At 37.6% G+C, this 22,719-nt stretch overlaps 1 protein-coding gene across 5 annotated transcripts in view; it reads right to left on the bottom strand.

The window, feature by feature from the left end:
* The window catches only part of CDH13 (cadherin 13), a 516,835-nt gene that overhangs the window by 409,554 nt on the left and 84,562 nt on the right, over nt 1-22,719 (bottom strand). For all 5 annotated transcript variants that reach the window (XM_074881611.1, XM_074881610.1, XM_074881609.1 and 2 more), the window contains one exon: nt 9,694-9,805. In XM_074881611.1, coding sequence (XP_074737712.1) covers nt 9,694-9,805 — 112 coding nt within the window. The remainder of the gene's footprint in view (nt 1-9,693; nt 9,806-22,719) is intronic.

The following is a 22,719-nucleotide window of genomic DNA, read 5'->3' as shown; positions in this document are numbered from 1 at the left end:
AGCTGCTCCAGTATTGCCTCCGTTTTGCTGCCTTCTTTAAAGGCCCCTCAGTTGTGCTTCAGTTCTCTCCCCAGCTGAGACAGAGAAGGTTGCACTGTTGTGGTTTTTTTGGATTGGTTTTTGGGGTGGTTTTGGGTTTGGGTTTTTTTTTAAAGAAAGAAAACAAATCAAAGCTAGCATTGAAGGTGGAGCTCCTGTCTTAAAAGCAACATCCCAGATTGCTACAGGAATTGTCTTTTTGGCCTTCCTAGGGCTCTCAATTTTATTTTTACCTTGTTTAAAAATAATTCTTTAGTAAAGGAATTTCAGATTTTTGTTAAAGAAAATCCCTTTCAGACATGCTTTCTTTAGTCAATTTCTTATTTCGGCAAACCCTGCCAATCACCAGGGTTGATATTTTTTCAGGTATTTAAAAAAACCCACAACACAAACATTTTAGTTAATATTCACATCACAGAACACGACGTGCACTTACTCCACTACAGCTTCACTTTGTCTGCCCAAGAAGCAGCAGCAGGTACAAGGCATACAAATATGCACAAAAGTCACTCCAAGATGACCAGAGTTTTCAGAATCAATCCATTAAAAGTTACTTTTTCTTTCCCTTCTCTAAAGGAAAGAATTTGCATGGATAAGCTGAACAGAGACATAAGACAAAATCAGGAACACTAGTCTCCAGCTAGAAGAAAAACACTCAGTCTAATAAATTTCTGAAAGACTTCATGAGTTTACTGCTTATTCTCAAAGCGAGATGGAGAGATCACATGCCTCAAGAAAGCTATGTAAAAAGGAGATGTGTCCATTAAAGCAGACAATAGCTGATGGATACAGACAGATTGCTCTGTCCAAGAAAGACTGCTTTAAATAAGCAAGGGGGGAAAAAAAGGCAAGTTGAACCATAAGCATAATTACATTAGAAAAGTTATAATTTGATTTGGATTAGCAGAGAGAAATCCTAAAAGCTAAGAATTAATTGTGAACTACATCTACAATTATTTTCAAGAATACTTGCATGCTTTAAGATATCATTAACTTAAATGAGATTTTATGTTTAAAGGAAGATTTAACCTCATATACTCCCATTAATTCTTGCTAAATGTCCACACTGCACTTTGAAACGTAATGGAAAAGGTTAGCTAGCCATGATTCTTTTGAATGGTGCTTTCCTAAGATCCTCAAATTAAAAGTTCTATCAGAAATGCAGTCTGTGAAAATACAAAACTACATACTAAAGAAATGCATTAATGTCTCAGCATGTAATAACTTGTGTTGTATCTGTTTGTCAGATATGAACAACAGCTTCCTCCTGACAAAGCTTGGCTGATGCTGTAGCCTCTTCAGCATGACCCCAGCTCTAAACTATAACCAGAAGTCATATCCCTTATCTCCTCAGGAAGATGACTCTGTTCAGTTTTGTCAGCCATAAGCAATTAATGTCAGACTATTTGCTTGCTGAGTTTGTCCAAAGTTAAGCTACCTACGTTTTCCTAAAAGACAGATTTTGGCCTTCCAACATGTTTACACACCTGCAGAAAACAAGGCTGCCTCTTGGCCTGCATTGTTAATCAGAGTTAGGGAGTTAGCTTAGTTAATATGATTTTTTTGTTTTGGAATTGCCAACTGGAAACGAATAAAGAAGTCTTCCATTGAACCACCTGGGGACATTATTAATGCAAGGTTTGCACTGCACTGAGCAAAAGACCCATCGTACTAATACCAAGCAGTTGGTCATTGATTTAGACTATTAGAAGAACAGCTGGCATGCTTCAGCCAACCAAAGCCTACATGTATTGCAAAAGAGTGTTGTCTGTGAAACATTACGGTTCTTGGAAAGTCTCCAGAAACAAATCAAATCTCAAACCAAGTAATGTGCAACTTTTATCTTCTTAAATCCAGACCAACCTGTTAACAGAGCATTCGCTGTCACTGCAAAGATCCTCATCCACTACATTATTTTTTTTTAAACCAGCGTTGCATGGCTTTTCTCAACAAAATAAACAAGGCAATTTCTGAGCTCAGAACTTCATTCCTCCACCTTGGAATTATAATGTCAAGAGGAGGTTTCACCAACACATATAGCTTTCCCTCCATTTCTCTCCAAGAGCTGACTACATCCCTGAGAGACTTTGACTTAGCCCTGAAAATGTTTTTCAGAGACTAAATTTTTTCACATTGTTTAGTCTAATGTCCTACTTTGTCAAAAATTGGCTTCATTAAATGTATATGCATTAAAATCAGTCTATTTTAAACACATTTCCTTTCAGGTCCTGTTAATATGCACTGTTTGGAAGACAACTGTCTTCTGACCACCTACCACGCAAGAATCATTTTTTCCTGTTTTGTTTTGCTGTAATCACGTGTGAAAGCAGTTTAACAGATGATATGATATTCTGTTATGTTGCAACATCAACCTGCATACATCTATTCAGAGACACATCTGAGATGTTCTATATTACTTAATCACAATGCATATTTGCAACACATATGCAAACAACTTTCTCCCTCTGTGTAAGTGCTAGGCATCAAACTTCAATTAAAAAGGAATGCCTTAGGTATTTAAGTGCAAAAGGATCTTTCCTTTGAAGATCCTCCTCACTCTGCCTCCATGAACATGTTGCAAAGTTCCCAGTCTCCCACTATAAAAATTACTTCCATAATTTTGCAAACTTCTTGCATACCGTCAAATATTTCCTGGAATTTTAGTAACGCATGTTTGGCTTCTTACAGTCAAACAGAAATACTGTGATTAAGAGAGATCTCTAATGCTCAGCTTCAAATCCTGACCAATATTTCTGTCCACATGGTATAACAGAGTCCCAGATGCCTGGTCTTAATTATGCATCCAAGTGTCAAAATTGAAGCTCTGGTATTCAAGTTCTATTCATGGGTACGTGCACATTAAGATAAATTTTAGACTATAAAAAGCATTCTGCTATCTGGGTAGAAAAGTTGAGACACATTTCTGTAGAACCTGCTACCACATGCCAAACACAGGAACCAAGTCATTTTTCAACATTTTCTAAAGTAGTACATTTCTTAACATAGCGAGTGATTTATGTGAAATGAAAGTAATGTTAAGATGTTTGTAGAATTCAAAATGCATTAAAGACTTCTGCATTTTGAAAAGCCACAACTACATTTCAACAAGGACGCACTAGAGATATGTACACCTGAATAGGTGAAAAAATCCATAGTTATCTACCTATTACCCAGAAAGTCTAGACAGTTTTCCCTGCAAGAAATTACTAAGCCAAAAATCTTACCTCACTTGAACATGTTTTTGCAAGCTACAATTACCACCTGTTGTTCCAATTATCTGAAAACGACAATATTTAGCATGAAGAGTTAACACTAGAATATAAACCTTGTGTTAAAATTTCATAGAGGGTTTGCCATATTATAATATGTTGAATTAGGCTGCCACATTGGCTCTACACAAGCTGCAGAAAAAGTGAAGTAGGGGGAGATGAATCAAGTGTGTGTGATAACACACACTGTGTGGATCAGAATAAACAAGAGAGTAACAGCAGTAATATTGATAGCATGAAACAGTCACAGAAAGAGGCCATCTGTACAGTCAAATGGCATGGTAATCGGGAAGAGTGGTTGTGATAAAATCACAAATCTCACATGGCATCATCTAAGACTCAGTAGAAAATGTTTTGATGTGAGCATGATCAGCACTGTGACCCATGTACACACATGATATTGCAATATCAGGAATGGTCTTCTCTGATCTTTCCACAGGCATTATTCAGTTTGAACAAAGGAAATCTTGTTGGAGGCTATGGCTTTGCTAGACAACAGAACAACTGCCTTTAAGCATTAACGATAAGCAGACTAATATATTTCCCATCATATGAGTAAACAAAGATTTTTGGTATGGTTGAATAGAAAAGTCTTTGTTAAAATCCATAGCATAAAAGAGTACCCAAATGTGGACAAAACCCTGATCTTGAAGCAGCCCAAGCTCTGAAACATGCAATCTATCACGTAAGAGACAGAAGAGGTCAGCCATTAATTAACATCCAAATTAAATCTTTTCAAGTAAGGGTAAAAACTTCCTTTGTTTTGACATTTAAATCACTGGCAATGTATTCCCCAGTTTAGTATGCACAACACATCACCTAACGCCTTTATGTTAATTGCCTCAATTTTTCAAGTGCACTATTTGATTCATTGTCAATTAAAAATACCCCCAAAAGCCAAGACTCATGTGTGTTAAGTATAAACATGATTAATGTAGCACAATTACATTTCCACATTTGATGAGTCTGATTAGGAACTTTCTATCAGCCTGGCATGACAGAGCATTGTCACTACCAGTGACCTATCAGCCTTGCCAAAGACAAGCTTTCTGATGGGAAGCATTTCATGGCCACAAATGTTACAGAAAGGTGTAAAACCTGTAATTAAATGCTGCCAATTATCACTTTATCAAGAATGTATCTTTATGATCCTCTAATTTGATTGCAGAAGATAGTCCTAGGTCTAAACTAAAAAAAGCTATCAAGAAAGAAAAATCCAGTAAAGCAACCGCTTGTTATAGCAATAATTATGTGGACAGATCCTCTAGTATTTCCAGAAAGCAACTCTATGAATCCTCTCCCACTACATCAAGGGAACAAAGAACTAGGCAAACCAAAAGTAGGAGAGCAATGCCTTTTGTTTGTAGTCATAGAAAACACAAGTTATAAGGAGGATAAAGAAGTCTAATAGCAACAACAACAAAAAAAGTCAAAATTAGGAAAAATAACAAAATTAAGTAAATAAAATGGTCAAGTCTGGAAGTTGCTGTTAAGTGAGATACAATAGTCAATCAATTGAAAAAAGGAGTTCAGCGTGAGCACAATGAGATAAGAGCTGAGAAATAGCAACAAAATTCCAGTAAACTAATGGGAAGGAGGATATGCATACACAACTGGACTGATGTAATTGTTATTGCCGACTTATAGGTACTCTTTGATAAGAGTTGGTACGTATCAGAATAAGAAGCGAGATAAAATTCTGTACCCTCGGGATGGGTTTCTCTTCTTTTGCCCCATCAGTAAATGTAAAATATAATTAACATTGCCATATGTAGAAGTAACAAATACATAAGAGCCATCCATAACGTACATTTAATTACAAGGGAGATACTATCAATGAAGTGTACAGTGGGTCCTTGTTTAAATTGAAAAAAAAAAAACAAAACTGGCTTATTGTACTTCAGAAAAGAATTAGGGAGCTCCTTGGCTTATCGAGGACTACAAAAACAATCACTACTATAGGCCTGCTTTGCATATTCGGTCTATTAATTTACATAGCCCTGGTAAGCCTCACATTGCAATGCAGCTGCTAAATTTCACCACACTTAGGTAATGGGTATAAAAAGATGCAAGAGCATGCAAAGTGAATTCAAACAGACAATTAAAAATATCAATTCTGTTGACAGATAAAATGAAGAAACTGTGCAGAGGTTTAATGCTGCTGCATGAAGGACATACTGTTTACGAGTGATTGAATTAACTAGAATCATGCATCAACAGTCTGCCTCTGTTGAACATCACATATTAGGCCAATTTAGTGTCTGCTTATTAAAATAATTTAATTCCCAAGATTGTTTCCAGGCATTTCTGAATCTCCTCCTGCTCTTCCCTCCTCCTCACATTAATGATGGCATCTTAATTATTGTGCTAGTTTCACACCAGTGCAATTTGCTGGGTCAACCCAGAGCAGCCCAGACAACTTTGGCCTAACCAACTCGTCCTTTAGGTGTTTGGGAGGACAAGAAAATAACAGCGGGAGATCTGGCCAGACGCACTACAGCCTCAAAGTTGTGAACCAGCCAAAGAATACAACAAAGGTTATTTATATTCAACTTAATACTGACTTCTTAATATTGCTTTTCTTTACATAGGTCTTCAACTTTGCATGCTTATTAAAGCTATTATACTTTCTACATTCTAAGAATTTCTACTTTTAATCATGTAGCAATGATATGTTTGTCAACTCTTTAAAATAATTTCAAAGAAAACAAAATTGCCTAAAGAAACTAGAATTTTGAAATCTCTCTAAACTGAATAACAACTCACATCTCTGTGAATAGCATTTACTACTTATGATATAAATTGCCTCTGAAAATGCAACTCAGACTGAGTAACTTACCAAAATGCTTAGACTAAAAATGTTATCCTAAAGGTTTATTTTAGCACCTGTTAAAAGCTGAATGACTTAAACTTAAGAGAGTCATTTCAATAAACTGTGGTAACTAATTCTGACATTTCATTTTGAGAAGTTAGTGTTATTTTAAAACAAACGTGCACAGATTACACCTTCATCCAAACATGTGTAACAATGAAAATATATCAATATGTAGTAGTAATATCTGGAGGGAACTGAGATGGGAGATATGTGCATTTAATGAGTAATATTGCTTTGCATTTTTTGGTTTCACCAAACTATCACTATCTATCACATTGTAGGATCTAGGTAGGGAATATAGATAGGATTTAGAAGGAAGAAGGATCCCAGAAAGCTGGTTAATATTCAAGGATCACTTCCTCCAAACTCAGGAGCGATGCATCCTGACAAATAGAAGTCAGGCAACAGCACCAGGAAGCTGCATGGATAAAAAAGTTGCTCCTGGACAAACTCAAACACAAAAAAGGAGCCCACAGAGGGCAGAAAGCAAGGACAGGTAGCCTGGGAGGAATACAGAGAAACTGTCTGAGCAGCCAAGGAACAGGATAAGGAAGAAAACCTTTACTGTGAGGGTGAGGAGACACCAGAATAGGTTGCCCAGAGAAGTTGTGGCTGCCCCCTCCCTGGCAGTGTTCAAGGCCAGGTTGGACGGGGCTTTGAGCAACCTGATCTAGTTGAAGGTGTCCCCATCCATGGCAGGGGGTTAGAACTAGATGATCTTTAAGGTACCTTCCAACCCAAATCATTCTGATTCTATAGATTAGGAAAGATAAAGCCTCCATCCCAATGATGGCCAGGGACATCAAGGGCAACAAGTAAAGCTTCTATAGGTACATTGATGATAAAATGAAGACTGGGGAAAATGTGGGCCCTCTCCAGAAGGAAAACAGGAGACCTGGTTACCTGGGACATGGAGAAACCTGACGTACTCAATGACTTTTTTGCCTCAGTCTTCACCAGCAAGGGCTCCAGCCACATTGTCCAAGTCATGGAAGACAAAAGACAGGGACTGGGAGAATGAAGAACCATCCACTGTAGGAGAAGATCAGGTTTGAGACCATCTAAGGACCCTGAAGGTGCTCAAGTCCTTGGGACCTGATGAGATGCATCCATGGGTCCTGAGGGAACTGGTAGGTGAAGTGGCTAAGCCACTAACCATCACATTTGAGAAGTTGCGGCAGTCTGGTGAAGTTCCTGCTGACTGGAAAAAGGGAAACATAACCCCCATTTTTATAGAGGGGAAAAAAGGAAGACCTGGGGAACTACAGGCCAGTCAGTCTCACCTCTGTGCCAGGCAAGATCACAGAGCGGATCCTCCTGGAAACTACACTAAAGCACATGGAAAATAAATAGGTGATTAGTGACAGCCAATACAGCTTCACTAATGGCAAATCATATCTGACAAATTTGGTGACCTTCTACAATGAGGTTACAGAGTTGCTGGATAAGAGAAGAGCAACTGATGTCATCTACCTGGACTCCTACAAAGCATTTGACACTGTCCTGCATGATATATCTGTCTCAATTGGAGAGACATGGATTTGACAGATGGATCACTCAACAGATAAAGAATTGGCTGGATGGTCGCACTCAGAGAGTTGTGGTCAGCAGCTCGATGTCTGAGTGGAGAGTGGTGACGAGTGGTGTCCTCAGGGGTCATGTTGGGACCGGCGCTGTTTAACATCTTTGTTGGCAACATGGACAGTGGGATCAAGGCACCCTCAGCAAGTTTGCCAGTGACACTGAGCTGTGTGGTGGGGCCGACACGCTGGATGTGCCATCCAGAGGGACCTGGACAGGCTGGAGAGGTGGGCCCATGTGAACCTAATGAAGTTCAACAAGGTCAAGTGCAAGGTCCTGCACATGGGTGGGGGCAATCTCAAGCACAAACACAGGCTGGGCAAAGAGTGGCTTGAGAGCAGCTGAGTAGAGAACTTGGGGTGTTGGTTGACAAGAAGCTCAACATGATGCAGTAACGTGCATTTGCAGCCCAGAAAGGCAACCATATGCTGGGTGGCATCAAAAGAAGTGTGACCAGGCTGAGGGAGGCAACTCTCCCCCTCTACTCCACTCTCGTGAGACCCCACCTGCACTGCTGTGTCCAGCTCTGGGGCACCCAACATCAGAAGGACGCAAACCTGCTCTAGACATCGGTCTAGAGGAATGTCATGAAGATGATTGGGGGGGGGTGGGGGGGTGTGTGGGGGTGGAGCACCTCCCCTGTGAGGACAGGCTGAGAGATTTGGGGTTGTTCAACCTGGACAAGAGAAGGCTCCAGGGAGACCTTATAGCAGCCTTCCAGTACTTAAAGGGGACTACAGGAAAGATGGAAAGGAACCTTTTACAAGGGTGTATAGCAATAGGATGAGGGGTAACATCTTTGAACTGATAGAGGGTAGATTTAGATTAGATAGGAGGAAGAAGTTCTTCACTGTGAGGGTGGTGAGACACTGGCACAGGTTGCCCAGAGAAGCTGTGGCTGTCCCCTCCCTGGCAGTGTTCAAGGCCAGGTTGGATGGGGCTTTGAGCAACCTGGTCTAGTGGAAGGTGTCCCTGCCCGTGGCAGGGTGGTTGGAACTAGATGGTCTTTAAGGCCCCTTCCAACCCAAACCATTTTGTGATATTTTATGTAGATGCCAAGCACTACTGTGTCATGCTGCATACCTAGAATTCCCGGTTCAACGGCAGGCAATCAAGCATGACAAAAACTATTAGTAATATATACCACATGTAAAAATGCTGGCATGCTTGGAAGTCATGAAAATGACAGCACTTAGTATCTTTAAGTCTTCAAAATCATTGACCATTGAATAAGGTACTACCTTAGTTTGACAGTCTTGAACTCCCAAAGCCACAGAACGGAATGAAGAAGCAACACTTGCTCACTAAAGTATTTGAATGAACACCAAGACTGAAAGACAGTTAAATCTCTTCCAGCTTGATTCTTTGAGTATACAGTGCTGGATTGGTTTTCATTATGTGACATCTGGTCATTGGAAATACTAACAAATATCCCAGTTGTATGACACATGTAGTAACAATTTTCTAGGACTGATGATCACAAGCTTCATCCAGCCTCCTCTGAGTTTCATGTGAAGACTTGGACTTGCACCGGCTTTAAACAAAACTTCTAATATACAAGCTTCTAAATCTGAGTTGCAGAGATGAATCAACAGTGAAATGTTGACAGGCAAGCCCTAATTTCCAAAACTATAGAAAAGACTATAAAAAAGTTCTGAGTAAATTTACTTTTTAAAAAGTGGATAATTTTGTTTTCACAGTATTCACATGATCCTATATGATTATATATAGTATTTTGGCATCTCTAATACATGCAACAGAGTAAAGCCTGTAAAGTTATAGGATTAATGCAGGGGAACCCAGACAGAATCATGGCAATATTCAAAATCCTATGTACAAAAAAGAAGCTTTCTGATAAATGGGAGGAGTGATATGAATACATAAGCAATTCTGATTTTTGCACAATAGTAATATATGAAAATAACATACGGTTCAGAACTGTCTGGTCCTCTGTGAATTCAAATGGCTGTTCAATATAAAAAACCTTTTGCTGGAATCCAGGGACACATTCTAAATCTTCTGCACATGCAAGCAGCAGAACCTGAGGAAAAAAAAAAAAAGGAAATGGACTTTTAACATCCACTCATTCATCCATCATGTTGGCTTCTGGGAATGATACTGAGTCTAGGCTCAGTGCTCATAAAACAAAACATTGGGCTCCACGCTCATAAAACAAAATATCCATCACATCACACTTCGCCTTCAAATCTTGCTAAACAATTTTTTTATGTAAGGTTTTTGCTTTTATATATGTGGGCTGGCATGAAAATTACAAAATAGTAGCTGTGAAGGTTAAGTTCAGTTCAGACTACCAGTAAAGGATATTACTGGTCTTTGTGAAAACATAGGACATAATGTTGCTCCTAAAAATTACAGGTGAATACAGCTAGGCTTAAATACATGCTTAAATTAAGCACTTTAAGTTGATTTAAATAATTACTGAATTAGGGTCTGCAAACTGAGTTCCGAAAGTTGACCACCAAGTTACAGAAAGAATTCTTTATTCAAGGATGAAGTTTTGCATCATAGAAGTTTCCTCTGTAAAAGAACTTCTTTGCTAACAAATGTAAACTGTTGCCTTTTCTTTTTTACTCTCTGAGCCACATTTTGTCCATTTTCCCTGTAATCAAAAGCTTGTTTACATCAAGAGAAGACCGAAAATGAAATGTGTGCATCACAGTGGAGGTGGACCTGAAGGTTGAAGTTGAATACAGCTTGTGTCACTGTTAGTCTGTGGCCAAAGTTCCATGTCACACAGGAACACCTTAGCAAAAGAGGAAGCTTAAAAGAAAATAGACTTGGTTGGAAAGGTTTGTGTTCTATCCCTGAATAGAGACAACAACATGAAAGGCTATTTTTCTTGGCAGCTTTTAAATGAGAGCATGGGGGTAAGAATGTCCAAGAAAGAGGCAGCAAAAAAAAAACCCCCAAACAATTTAGTAAAAAGTTTAAAAGGTTAAAGAGAGAGGCAAAAGGAGGCAAGTTCAAGAGAAGGAAAAGCCAAATCTGTATTTTTCAACCTATATATGTGTAACCACATTTTCAAAAGTACTTTTTACTTCAGAACTTCCAACGGTGTTTTTCAAAACCTGACTTTCAGCTGGTGTACAGAGTACTCTGATCTCTAAGTTATGGCAAATCTACTGCTTGTTGGACAGACAAAGAAAAATCAAGTAGAGAGGGCACACATAGTGGCCAAGAAGAAAGTGGTCAAAAATAGTGGTTCTGAATGACATTCGCTCTAAAAATCAAGTGATACTGCACAAATGGGACTATTTACTGAAGACATCCTCAACATGTGATTACAATTTTGCAAATAAAGCTCTTCAGCTGTAAAATTTCTCCCCTATACCACACAGGTGAATGTTAAAGGCTCCTTTCTCCTTCACCAGCCCATGTGACAAACCATACTCTCACTTCTCCCAACCCAATAGCAGCATCTCACACATTTCTCAGTTCTACCTCCACCACTTTATCATCTAGGTATGCTGATCCTGATCCTAGAGAGTTGTCCTGCAAAATTTTAATATCTGCCTGTTTCCCTCTTAACCAGCACTCACAGTCCATTCTCTAGATCAGAGCAATACACTGTCTACTCTCTCTCTTCATGCACTTCACACTCACTATAAGTTTTATGTGATCCCATTTATAAAAACCAAAGACAGCAATACCCCACCTGGTCTGCATTAGTTCTTCTTATTGAAACCAACTGCTGGATCATTTGTTTCATGTCACTGACATTTGCTATAAAAGCTTGGCTAGAAGTGCTAACAGACTGTGAGAAACAGACAGAATATTTCATGACAATTAAGCTGGTGGTAGTCAAATGCAGCAGATGGATGCCTTTGCCTTCCATCCTGACCTGCTCTATGTTTGTCCCTTTGAAGGATTAACCAAGACAGACTTAAAAGTAATACACCAGGCAAGGTGCAATACACTTGACTACCATTCACTTCCATAGACCCATATAACTGCTGCCTTACAAAGGCTTAAAGAGCACAGTGCCTAATCCCTCATTCAGTTATTGACATTGATATATTGATTTTATTGGAGCTTCTGGACTCTATAGGGATTGAGAATTGGACACGTCCCCTTCAGTCTTCCAGGATGAGGCATCTGCCAACGTGAACTGACACATTCAGAGTCTGCCCTCAAAATTGTGCATAAAACTTGATTACTGATTATTTTAAAAAATAGCCTTATATGCATCTAAATCATCACATGCACAGAAAAAGACACGCGTGCATTTTCTGCACCCATTTTCTGTGTACACAGGTGCATTTTTAAAGTACCTTTCTGACTCATGGTGTTACTGAATGAATATGCATAGAAGTGCAATCACAGCAGAAGGAAAATCCTTCCAATCTCGAGATACAAGCAACAACTGAACCAAAGTTAGAAGAAGTCCACACCAGAAAAATAACCCAAGCAACATATGCTAAAATTTAACTACAAACAACTCTTCCCCTAAAGGTTTAACACAGCAAGCAAGAAGCAAATCATGTTCTGATCTCCCAGCTACTGGCATCTTAAAGTTGAAACGCTTGTCTTAGCTATAAATAAAAAGCCAGCTTTGGACATCATCTATGTCAGTACTTAGGGAAGGGAATATGTCTACTTTATCAGATTTGTGACAGTATAAGTTGACTTTGAAATCTGGGCAATCTAAATAGGTCATGAGTTAACTTCTGTAAGCCTGGTACAGAAACCTCACATAATACAGATGTAGCAAATAGAAAATGACCTTTACTCCCTTTGAAATAATTACAAGACTCAGGCTTGGCCTTGCTGTGAAATGGAACATTTTATCCTACTTGTGCAATTCCAGGCACTTTCGTCTTCTCAACATGTCAGACAAGATGTTAAATTTGTCACCACACTAAGAGTTTTTAATTATCTTTTTAAAAAGCACAATTATTCCTTTATTTTTCTCATGAAGAAACTTCTACTGTTGAACAAAATGTCTACCTCATTAAAATAATTTGTTGAGGTTCTTCACTTTGTGGAAAAAAGTCTTTAAAAATACCTTCAAAAAACATCAGCCGAGCAGATATATGTTAAAGGCAAAGAGAATATTGTTCAAAGCAGAACACATACTGAATTTAAGCACCACCTGGATTTCATACTTTTGGGTACAATAAAAGGGTTTATGGGTTGATAGCTGTCCAGAGAAAGACTTCAGCTAAATACACTGAAAATAATGTTTAAATGTCATATATGTAGAATTCAAGATATATATTATTCATACATCTAGTCAAGTAAATACTGGGCAAGTAGTACAAAAGGATCCTTCACCCACTACTAAGAAAAAAAAAGCCTCCTTCCTGAAAGAATATGACTATTATGCAGCAAACATCATTTGCTCATGAAAATCTAAAGGGGTAGAAGTCTGAGAAAAGCAAACCACGGAGTCGTGACTACTCAGACCTACAGATCCTATATTCACTGACAAGCAGAATCAAAGTTTTTCATAACCTACTGCTTTTCAGAAATGTAGAGTGTGAAGACTCATTTTTAATATCCTGACAATTTGTCTTTCTGAATTTATTACCAGTCACTGTAAGGAAATGTCACTAGTTCACATAACTCTTGTGAAAGTTTGGTCACTGGGCTAGAACTATACTTCTGATGAGGTATCAAGCCTATGAAACACCTTTTTTTTTTTTTAGTTAATAAAACAGCACACACATGCTGGCAACCTTGACTGACCTCAACATTTGCACTGAAAGCTGCTCACATAGAACATGGATTGGAAAGCAAAAGAGGATGGAAATTTTATACCATACTGAAGAGGAAATTAATAAAGTCCCTGATGTTAGAGTACCCTTGGGTATTACCACATCTCAAAAAAACGGGCTCTTCTACCTCCTCTGCTGGTAACTGAAAGTTAGTCACTGAAATGACCTTTCAAAGAATTTCAAAATCTTTATGTCCTTTTTGACTCACCCAGTTTCAGCACATGAAGCAACTCCATTCAGGTTTGTTTGGCCACATCCTCACTCTGAAAATGAATTCTCTCACCATTTACTGTAAACACTCTCATATTTCATTAACTCTACCTGTATGAGATCAACTATCACAAAAATGCAAGCTTCAGAATATTAATTGCATTTCTCACACATTCTTACTGTGTGAAATTCATCCTTGTGCAAGGCTTTATTTCATTAGAGATGTAAACGGTGCAGACACCTGTGAAAACCATCTGCCCAGACACGAGTTTTACACACAATAAATACAAACAAATCTCATTCCAGGGGGCAAAATTCTGTAGGACCACATTCTACCTTTGGCTTCAGGAGAGTAATTTGAAATGCAAACAAACCAACATAAAACCCCACACGAGAAAAGCTAAAATAGAAATAATTGTTAACTCATTTTTAATAATAATAATCTCAAAAGTTCAAAAATTTTGAGTCACTTCCTGAAAAATTAGGGTTTTGGTTGGTTGGGTTTTTTTTGTTGTTTGGAGTTGTTTGGAGTTTTTGGTGGGGTTTTTTTTGGAAGTATGGCTTTGGGATTTCTTTTTTATTCATTTGACTCATTTACTTGAAAGTGAAATTGAAAATTTATGCTTCCGAGTTCTCCTCTTGAAATATGAGAGCTAGAAATTTGCTTTTTGCATATGAAAACTTCAAATTTTCATATAAAATACGGTGATCCAAAAGCTGAGAACTGAGAGGAAAAAAGTAATCAGAATAATGAGAACTGCCAACACTGAATTAAATTGCACATGACAAAATATTTTTATCATGCAGATCAAGATCTCTGAATCTTAAAACCCCTTCTATCTTCAGGTGCTGCAACACTAGAAAGACCCACAAAAATGGATTGGGAGGAAACCATCAGAGAAGAAAAACACGTAATAAGCAGTACACAGTCACAATGATTTGCAGAGAGATGATGAAATCTTGCCTTCACTGAAGTCAGTAAGAATTATTCATTGATTTTTAGGTTTTTACTCAAGATTTAAATGAGGGAGTTATTTAAATGAAATTAACAGAGGGATACTTAAACAGAATAAAGAGAACACTGCTTTAAGCAAGGCTCTGATTCTGCATTATGCAGACTCCAATTAGAGTGCCAGCAGGTCCTAAGGCAATTGTTTCGTCAAATCACATACAGACTGGACATGAAGTTCTCCTTGTCTTCTGTATTTTTTAACATCAATTGGAACAGAAAAAAACTCAAAAGCCTGGATAACTCATCCTCTGATTGGCATAATTAACAAAGCTATTTTAACATTGCATAAAGGTATGTTGAATTATTTATCTCTGAAAGTGACTAAATTAAATAAAACACACAGTTCTTTTGCATTAATTTGATTTCTAGAGCACTACCATTTGGGGAATTTTTTATTCAATATTTTCATTTTGAAGGGAAAGTTTTCACTGTTTTAAGCTTTAACCTCTTCTTTTTATCAAGAAAGAGGTTCAGAAAAAGAGTATTCACAATCTCTACAGCTCTACCTCTAAATCTGATAGTGAATTCCAGTCATTTTTGTAAGAAATGCTATTAAGATTTGGCACCAAGATTCTTCAAGGATGATAAATATTCTTTTAAAGGGCCTACGTATCCATTTACTGCATAGCTCTGTCCTAAAAGTGAAAGTCACACTTGGAGTACTGAAGAGTGGGCTATGAAAATGCAAATTAGAATGACTTTATTGGCTCAAATGAATTCAGTTCTCCTGTCACTAAGCCGTGTGACTGCAGTAGGCATCCATTAACTGGAAACAAAATATGACAAACTTTTGTGAGACTATCTAGCACAGGACCTTTCTTTTTATGAGCATTTTCCTTGTGAATGTATGTTTATTGTAAGAATTTTATCACATATTCAGTAAAAAGCGTGCATCTTCCATGACAATGGAAATCTTGTTAAGTTATTCAAGAAGTAATTTGCCAGCACTAGTGTCTGAACAGACAGCTACTTCTGAAATTCAAGATCTCTGGAAGAGGCTCTATCAGTTTGTTAAAATATGACCCTCAGGGTCTGTTCAGAGCCCAAAATGACTCTGGAGTCCCCACTGCTTAGGGTGAAGGAGGATGATATGAGAAGTGTACTAGAAAGTATGGGAGCACTTCCATGGCACCCTTGTTTGAAGCCAGAATTGTGGCAATTCCTCTCTCCCCAGGCACTGACCTACCTGGAAGAAACCATCACTTTTTCTGCTCTTCTTCCAGTCACATCTGCTCCCTGAATCAAGTCACCAGGTACCTCTGTGAAAGCCAGTGCCCACAGCACAGGGCAGCTGGAAGAACATGGTTGGGTGCGAGACCACCACAGTCTCGTTAAACTGCAGTGAAACTGCACCCTAAAATTAATTTTTAAAAAACCCCTTACTAACACATCTTTCATGCATCAGAACTTGAACTAGCTTACAGTACCTTTGACTTGGGAGTCCAGAAAAGCCATATACAGGCCTGGAAGGAACCACCTCTGGTGTCACAAGCAGGCACAAAATAGACTCCTGGCTGGATCACTTGATCCTGATAATAAATAATTCCTCCTGCATTCCACAATTCTGGACCCTAATTCTGATGGTCATTTTGTAGCTTCCAGAATAAATCTGTTCATGGTAAATTTACAGCCATTTAATCTTGTACAAGTCTGGTCTCATAACTTAATTAAACTTTCTCGTCTCTGAGTCTTCAATTTATTAGGCTAGACAAACCAAGCTCTTTCAACATCCTCCTATAAGAATTCATTCCTTTGGTCATCTCAGTGACCTTTCATTGTGCCTACTTAAGTTTGCACATGCAAAATACACAAAGAATTCCAGATAAACGTTCTCCAGGATCTGGTAAGCAATATTAATATTTTCTTAAGCCCAAAACATGTTGCCTAATGCTTCCTAAAATTCCACTTTTCCTTTTTAAAGTCTTGTCATACTGATGGATCACAATCATTCTAAAATTAACTAACACACAAAGAGCTAAAAAATTTGACATCAGCAGAGATACTGCCTCTATTTAGCTACAACAATGTTAAGCAGCTTTTGCAAACATCGTCAGGATTAATCTTTATGAAATACAAACACAGATGCAAACCCTCATGCATTGCTAAATCTATGTCCTTTCTGACCAGATGGGAACCAACTCTGCTCACAAGTATCAGACATCTTACAGTGCAGAGCCCAAGCTTATTATCTGAGACTCAGGTTTTGCCAATAGATCAATGGCTTCCAGGCTCAAGGTGGCTTGTACCCATACGGCTCAGAGTGCAGAATCCACTTACTGTTTCATCTACATAGATGTATCTGATAATTGTTCAGATTTTTGTAATCCAGGCAATAACTATCATCCTGGTCCATTAATTATAGAATGGTTTAAGTTGGAAGGGGCCTTAAAGATCATCTAGTTCCAACCCCCTGCCACAGGCAGGGACACCTTCCGCTAGACCAGGTTGCTCAAAGCCCCATCCAACCTGGCCTTGAACACTGCCAGGGAGGGGACAGCCACAGCTTCTCTGGGCAACCTGTGCCAGTGTCTCGCCACCCTCACAGTGAAGAGCTTCTTCCTCCTATCTAATCTAAATCTACCCTCTGTCGGTTTAAAATTATTACCCCTCATCCTATCCCTACACCGCTGATAAAGAGTCCTTCCCCATCTCTCCTGTAGTTCCCTCTAAGTCCTGGGAGGCCACTCTAAAGTCTCTCCCGAGCCTTCTCTTCTCCAGCTGGACACCCCCAACTCACTCAGCCTGTCCTCACAGGGGAGGTGCTCCAGCCCCTGATCATTTTTGTGGCCTCCTCTGGACCCACTCGAGCAGGTCCGTGTCCTTCTGATGTTGGGGGCCCCAGAGCTGGACACAGCACTGCAGGGGAGGGTCTCAAGAGAGCAGAGTAGAAGAATCACCTCCTTTGACCTGCTGGTCACAGCAGTATTTTAATGATTAATAACAGAGGCCAAAATGTGTTACTTGTGCTCAAAGTAATATTTTAAGTTATTCAACTATTTAACAAGTAAATACCTACCCATCATGATTAATAACACTATTTAACAAATAAGACTCCTCAGACAAAAAGATGGGTTGGGTTCCAAGGTTATTTTTTTGTTTATTTTTAGCCATTATGGAAAAAGTAATCATATCTTGCTGAAACCCGTACACCACTGGAATGAGATTACAACTGGTTAGCCTATTTAGAGAAGCTGCATAATAAATTCATTTTACAGGGCACAGAATAATGCAAATGAGCCATTCAATAGCTCTCCTGTACCAGTGAAAGAGGCATAAAGAAGAAACATTGAAAGTCAAGAGTTCTGATCTGGTTATACTGCAAGGTATAGAATTACCGAAACCTAAACTGCATTACAATAACCTGTTCAAAGATCTGCTTATACCAAACATTTTAGTTATTTATCACCTCATGAAATAAACAGGTTGATCCTATTTTCCAGCAGTTAATGACTTCATGAAACACTTAGATGAATGAAAATATGGATCTCTGGTTTTAAAAAAAGGAAATAAATTAAGAGTTGTTTAAACATATTTATAACCCTTCACATACAGTTGCATGGGGCAAAGTCATTATTCCACACAGGAAAACACTGATGTGGCAAAAGCCATTTGAGAAAAAAATTAAAATCATATTTCTTACAGTAGATAGTGGTTTTTGGATAGGATGGCTGGAAACTATAAGGAATATGATACATGCTTAATTTCCCAACAGTGTGATCATTATCAAAAAAAGTGCAACCTTCCACCTATCGTTTTCTGTATATTCCACAAAGTTATAGCATAAAGCAATTATTACTGCACCACAAAACTAAACATCTGTCTTTTGCAATGGTAAGCTAAAACCGAAAATGAGCTTGCTGAAAACAATCTTTCAAAGAACAGCATGGTTTAGAGAATTAAACACATACACAGTGCTATCACCTTGAAACATTACAAAAACGGGAACTAACCCCCAGAACTCATAAAAGTATAAGGACAAGTGAAAATGTCTGATTTTTCAACTTCAAGAAAATGTTTGTTGAACATTTTCTGACCTTCTCCTAAACAGTCACTGATGCAACAATTTTTTTAAAAAATTAGTACTTTCAAGTAAATCCTTCAATTCCGGGGGGGGGGGGGGGGAGGTGGTGGTGTGTGTGTAGATAAAAAGCCTAACAATCCAAACACTCATAACAAAAATTGAGAAATTTCTCCAAGGCAAGAAGCCCAATGGAAACCTGTCTACCAATTTTGGTATGCTTTTGACTTCAACAGAAAAAAGACAATATATTCTGTAGAACAAGCTGTAGACAATTTTTGCACACACTTATCTGCACATCACATGGTTATTTTTTCTCTACTACAAATCATACCGAGCAATAGTAGTATGATAGTGTTAAAATAAATAGTTATGAAGATTGGCTTCCTATTGATTTCTGTTTAAAAAAAAAAAAAGTGCCAAGCTCATAGGTGGATTTCTCTTTTCGTAAGGACAGGGCCTGTTAAGCACCTCAATCTTTCTTTCAGTGGGTATGTCAACATGTTCTCTATCTTTTCATCAGCTTGCCATTTTCACAAAACTCCTATGAACTTGACATTTACAGCTCAGCCTACCAACTATAACTGCAACTACCCAGTGGTTTCAAGTGTTATAAGAGGGAATCATGAAAAACATGGTTGAGCAATAAGGCGTATACAGTCTCAGAAAGCCAGACCAAAAACCATGTCAGTGACATGATGACATACAGTACTATTTCTGCTTGTCCTATTTACTAGTTTCCAGGAATAAATATGTGTATGCCAGTTTTTATTCTAGTTCTTAAAGTTTAGGAACATAAATAATTTCAGGATGTAAATAAATTCAAGAAATCTCTTCATAGCTAACAAAAAAATATTGTTACATCATGTACATAATATATGCTTATAGGAGAGGGAACTGAGCTTAGAAATCAACAAAGCATGAAACAAAACACAAACCAGAAACTACTTGCCTATATGCTAACTTTTGCCCACAGGATAGAGGAAAGCCTTCAAACAGTGTAGTAAATACATAGATAGTCCAACAAAAAAAAAAAGTAATTTAAGCCTTTATTAGATGTACAAACTGAGGTCATTGGAATTGTAGTCAGTTATCCCACACAGTACATCACATTTAGACATATTACCTATTCTACCTTTATCTCACAACCCACAGAACAGAAATTCCAGGAAGGAAAATGAAAGTAGATTAGCTGCCTGGTCAACCTTCTTAAGGGACATGCTTCTACAGATCATAGAAGATCAACCTGAGCTATATAATTACACTAAATTCATTTAAAGTCCTTTTGCACTCCTCCCCAACCCCCCATATACACCTATCAAAATAAAGCACCACTATCCCCCAGTTAATCTTGATCAACTACTACAAAAAGTTAGAGTTTTAATAGAAAGACAATAACCGATCAACTTTGAAATTACAGCAGGGGAAGGAAGATGCTTGAATGAAATGAAGAAAAATATATGCAATATATGTATTTCTATATTGCACATATATATAAATAGATGTGTATCTTTAAATTGTTTTAACAGGGACTGTTTGATACCTGCAGAGGATTCACAGTATAATTTAACATTATTTCAACCTAGAATTCAATTCCAAAACTGATTATTAAAATTATTTACACACTTTGGTATTTCCTTGTTTAGTGCTGGTTTTCAAGTGATTTTACTTTCTTTTACTAAGGAGCATTAACTGTACCTTATTATTAGTAGGTGAGTTACCACACATTTTTAATTCAGTTAACCGATATGACCCAAGTTGTTGTATCACTGTTCATTTTACCAGTCAAGGGCTTGTGCATTTATTTACAATAGGCAGTAATTTTCAAGTTCCTTGAGTCATCCAGAAATAAATTTTTTTTAAAAAAAGACCCAAGTCTTTTTGGCAGTGCCAGTTGCTACTTGAGGAGTATTTTTAATGAATTGCAAGAACACAGTCAAAAATGTAAAAGAACTTGTACTAACTCTTCTGAGTTTAGAGAAAGCATGCCCCAGGGGAAAGGCAGCAAGTAGTTGAACATTTTCGAGCATATCACAATAAAGCAAAATCTCTAAAGCTTACAGGCTCCCTTGTGTTAACAGTGACATTACATCAAGAATGACCTTTCCAAAGAAATAAAACCCATTAATGCTAGGAACATGATAACTATTAAAGATCAACACTTAGTAGCCAAAGTTGGGGGGGAATCAGGCTGGTAAATTAATTAGAACATAAATAATAAGGAACCAAGACCTTGGTCTATAACCAATCTCTTATAATTGCTTGCCATTTAAAAGCTGAATGAAATCTTTTATGTAAAAGATACAGCTATTGACCCCACATGTATTAGGAAATCACAGCAAATCCTGACACACTGAGAATGAAATCTCATGAGTACTGGAGAAAGCCTTAGTAACTCGCGATTGAATACCTATTTCTTATTTCTTTACAGTAGAACTTTGTTTCAACCATCAAAAAATGATGTTACTGGGAAATAGTGCAAGTTAATTGTTAAATATTTCAGGGCTTCTTTTGATCGATTGTAACAACAGTCACAGAGAAAGTTATCTGTACCTATGAGAACCGGTTTGTTTTTTGGCCTTTTTTTTTCTCCTCACATGAAGGGACAGCTGTCAGTCCTGAGGCATAAGGACATACGTATGATTGTATCCCATAAACTCCATCGTGAAACCTCTACAATAAACTAATATTTGATTTTGAAATCCATAGTATAAATCAAGTTAGGTTTCTGCACTGGTTAGGAAACTCAATATGTTATTGTAGCCCCCTCACTTAACATTGTTGACAGCACTTTCAATACATTTATTAGTTCTATAATTATCTGTATTTACCAAGTCTATCATCTGTTCCACATGAGATTCAACAGGCAAACACAAGCAATAAACATAAAACACATGAAAGGTTGTGGAAAAAATGTGAATCTCTGCCTTGGATCTTGCTTTTGCAACCTATATCTACATCTAAACATGAACATTATCAGTGAAGTAGTTGAGAGCGGAGTCACATCTTTCCTTAAAATTTCTGGACAGAAAACACGTAAGGACATGCTTTTGCATCTGACTAGACTGACCAGGTAAAAAAGTCTAACATAAGACTGGGGGATCTGAAGAGGTCTATTTTTTTATTTAGAGACACAGGCTAAAGAATTCTAGTGTTTAAGCTATTTTCTTTATAGGGTTATTTTCATTTTGTTTGAGCTACATATAAGAACAGAAGCACTGAGAATTCCTACACCAGGATATATGCATTTGATCGTGGAATGTCCTACCATAACAGGGCTTGATTTCATTTTTTTGCAAGTTTAAACAATCAGATTTTTTGATTCATTTTGACAAAGGAAAGCCATTTGAGTTGTACATGAAAAAAGAAATCTTAAAGAAAAAAATCCAAGTATCCAATAATTTAAAGGCCCTTTTCCTTGTACATAGCAATTCAAATTTACTGGAGCACTTCAATAATTTTTTTTTAATTTTTTTTTTTTTTTTTTTTTTTTTTTAAGTGCTTCAATCTGGAAGTGATTGGGGTTCTGTGCTTGCATGGTATAAAGCAATTTGAAGTTATTCAACTGCTTCAATTTTTTATAGGTACTTTTATTTGAAAATGATTGGGGTTCTGATCATGCTCAGCACTGAACAATTTTAAATTATTTAAATACCTTTTTTTAATCAATGCTTCATGTTTGGAACTGAATTCTGGGAGGCTATAGTACATTATCAGGCAGTTTCAATTATACAAGATTTTTATATTTTACACAATCTTTCATCTCCTAAATAACAATCAGTTTGCAAGGGTGAAAGCATAAAGCATTACACTTCAAAATAAGTCATCATTATGCAAAATCAGAAACCTATTTTTTCTTTCTTAAATATTTCAATAGACCCTTTTCCATAATCAAATTCCCATGCCTTACTACATACTATGAAGCATGAGCATTTCAGAAGATACACACTTCTACTTCACTAAACTGAAATTAATAA

The sequence above is a fragment of the Strix uralensis genome, chromosome 12, assembly GCF_047716275.1.
Source record: "Strix uralensis isolate ZFMK-TIS-50842 chromosome 12, bStrUra1, whole genome shotgun sequence".
In the NCBI taxonomy this organism is placed as follows: Eukaryota; Metazoa; Chordata; class Aves; order Strigiformes; family Strigidae; genus Strix; species Strix uralensis.
This window is presented reverse-complemented; position numbering and strand designations above follow the sequence as displayed.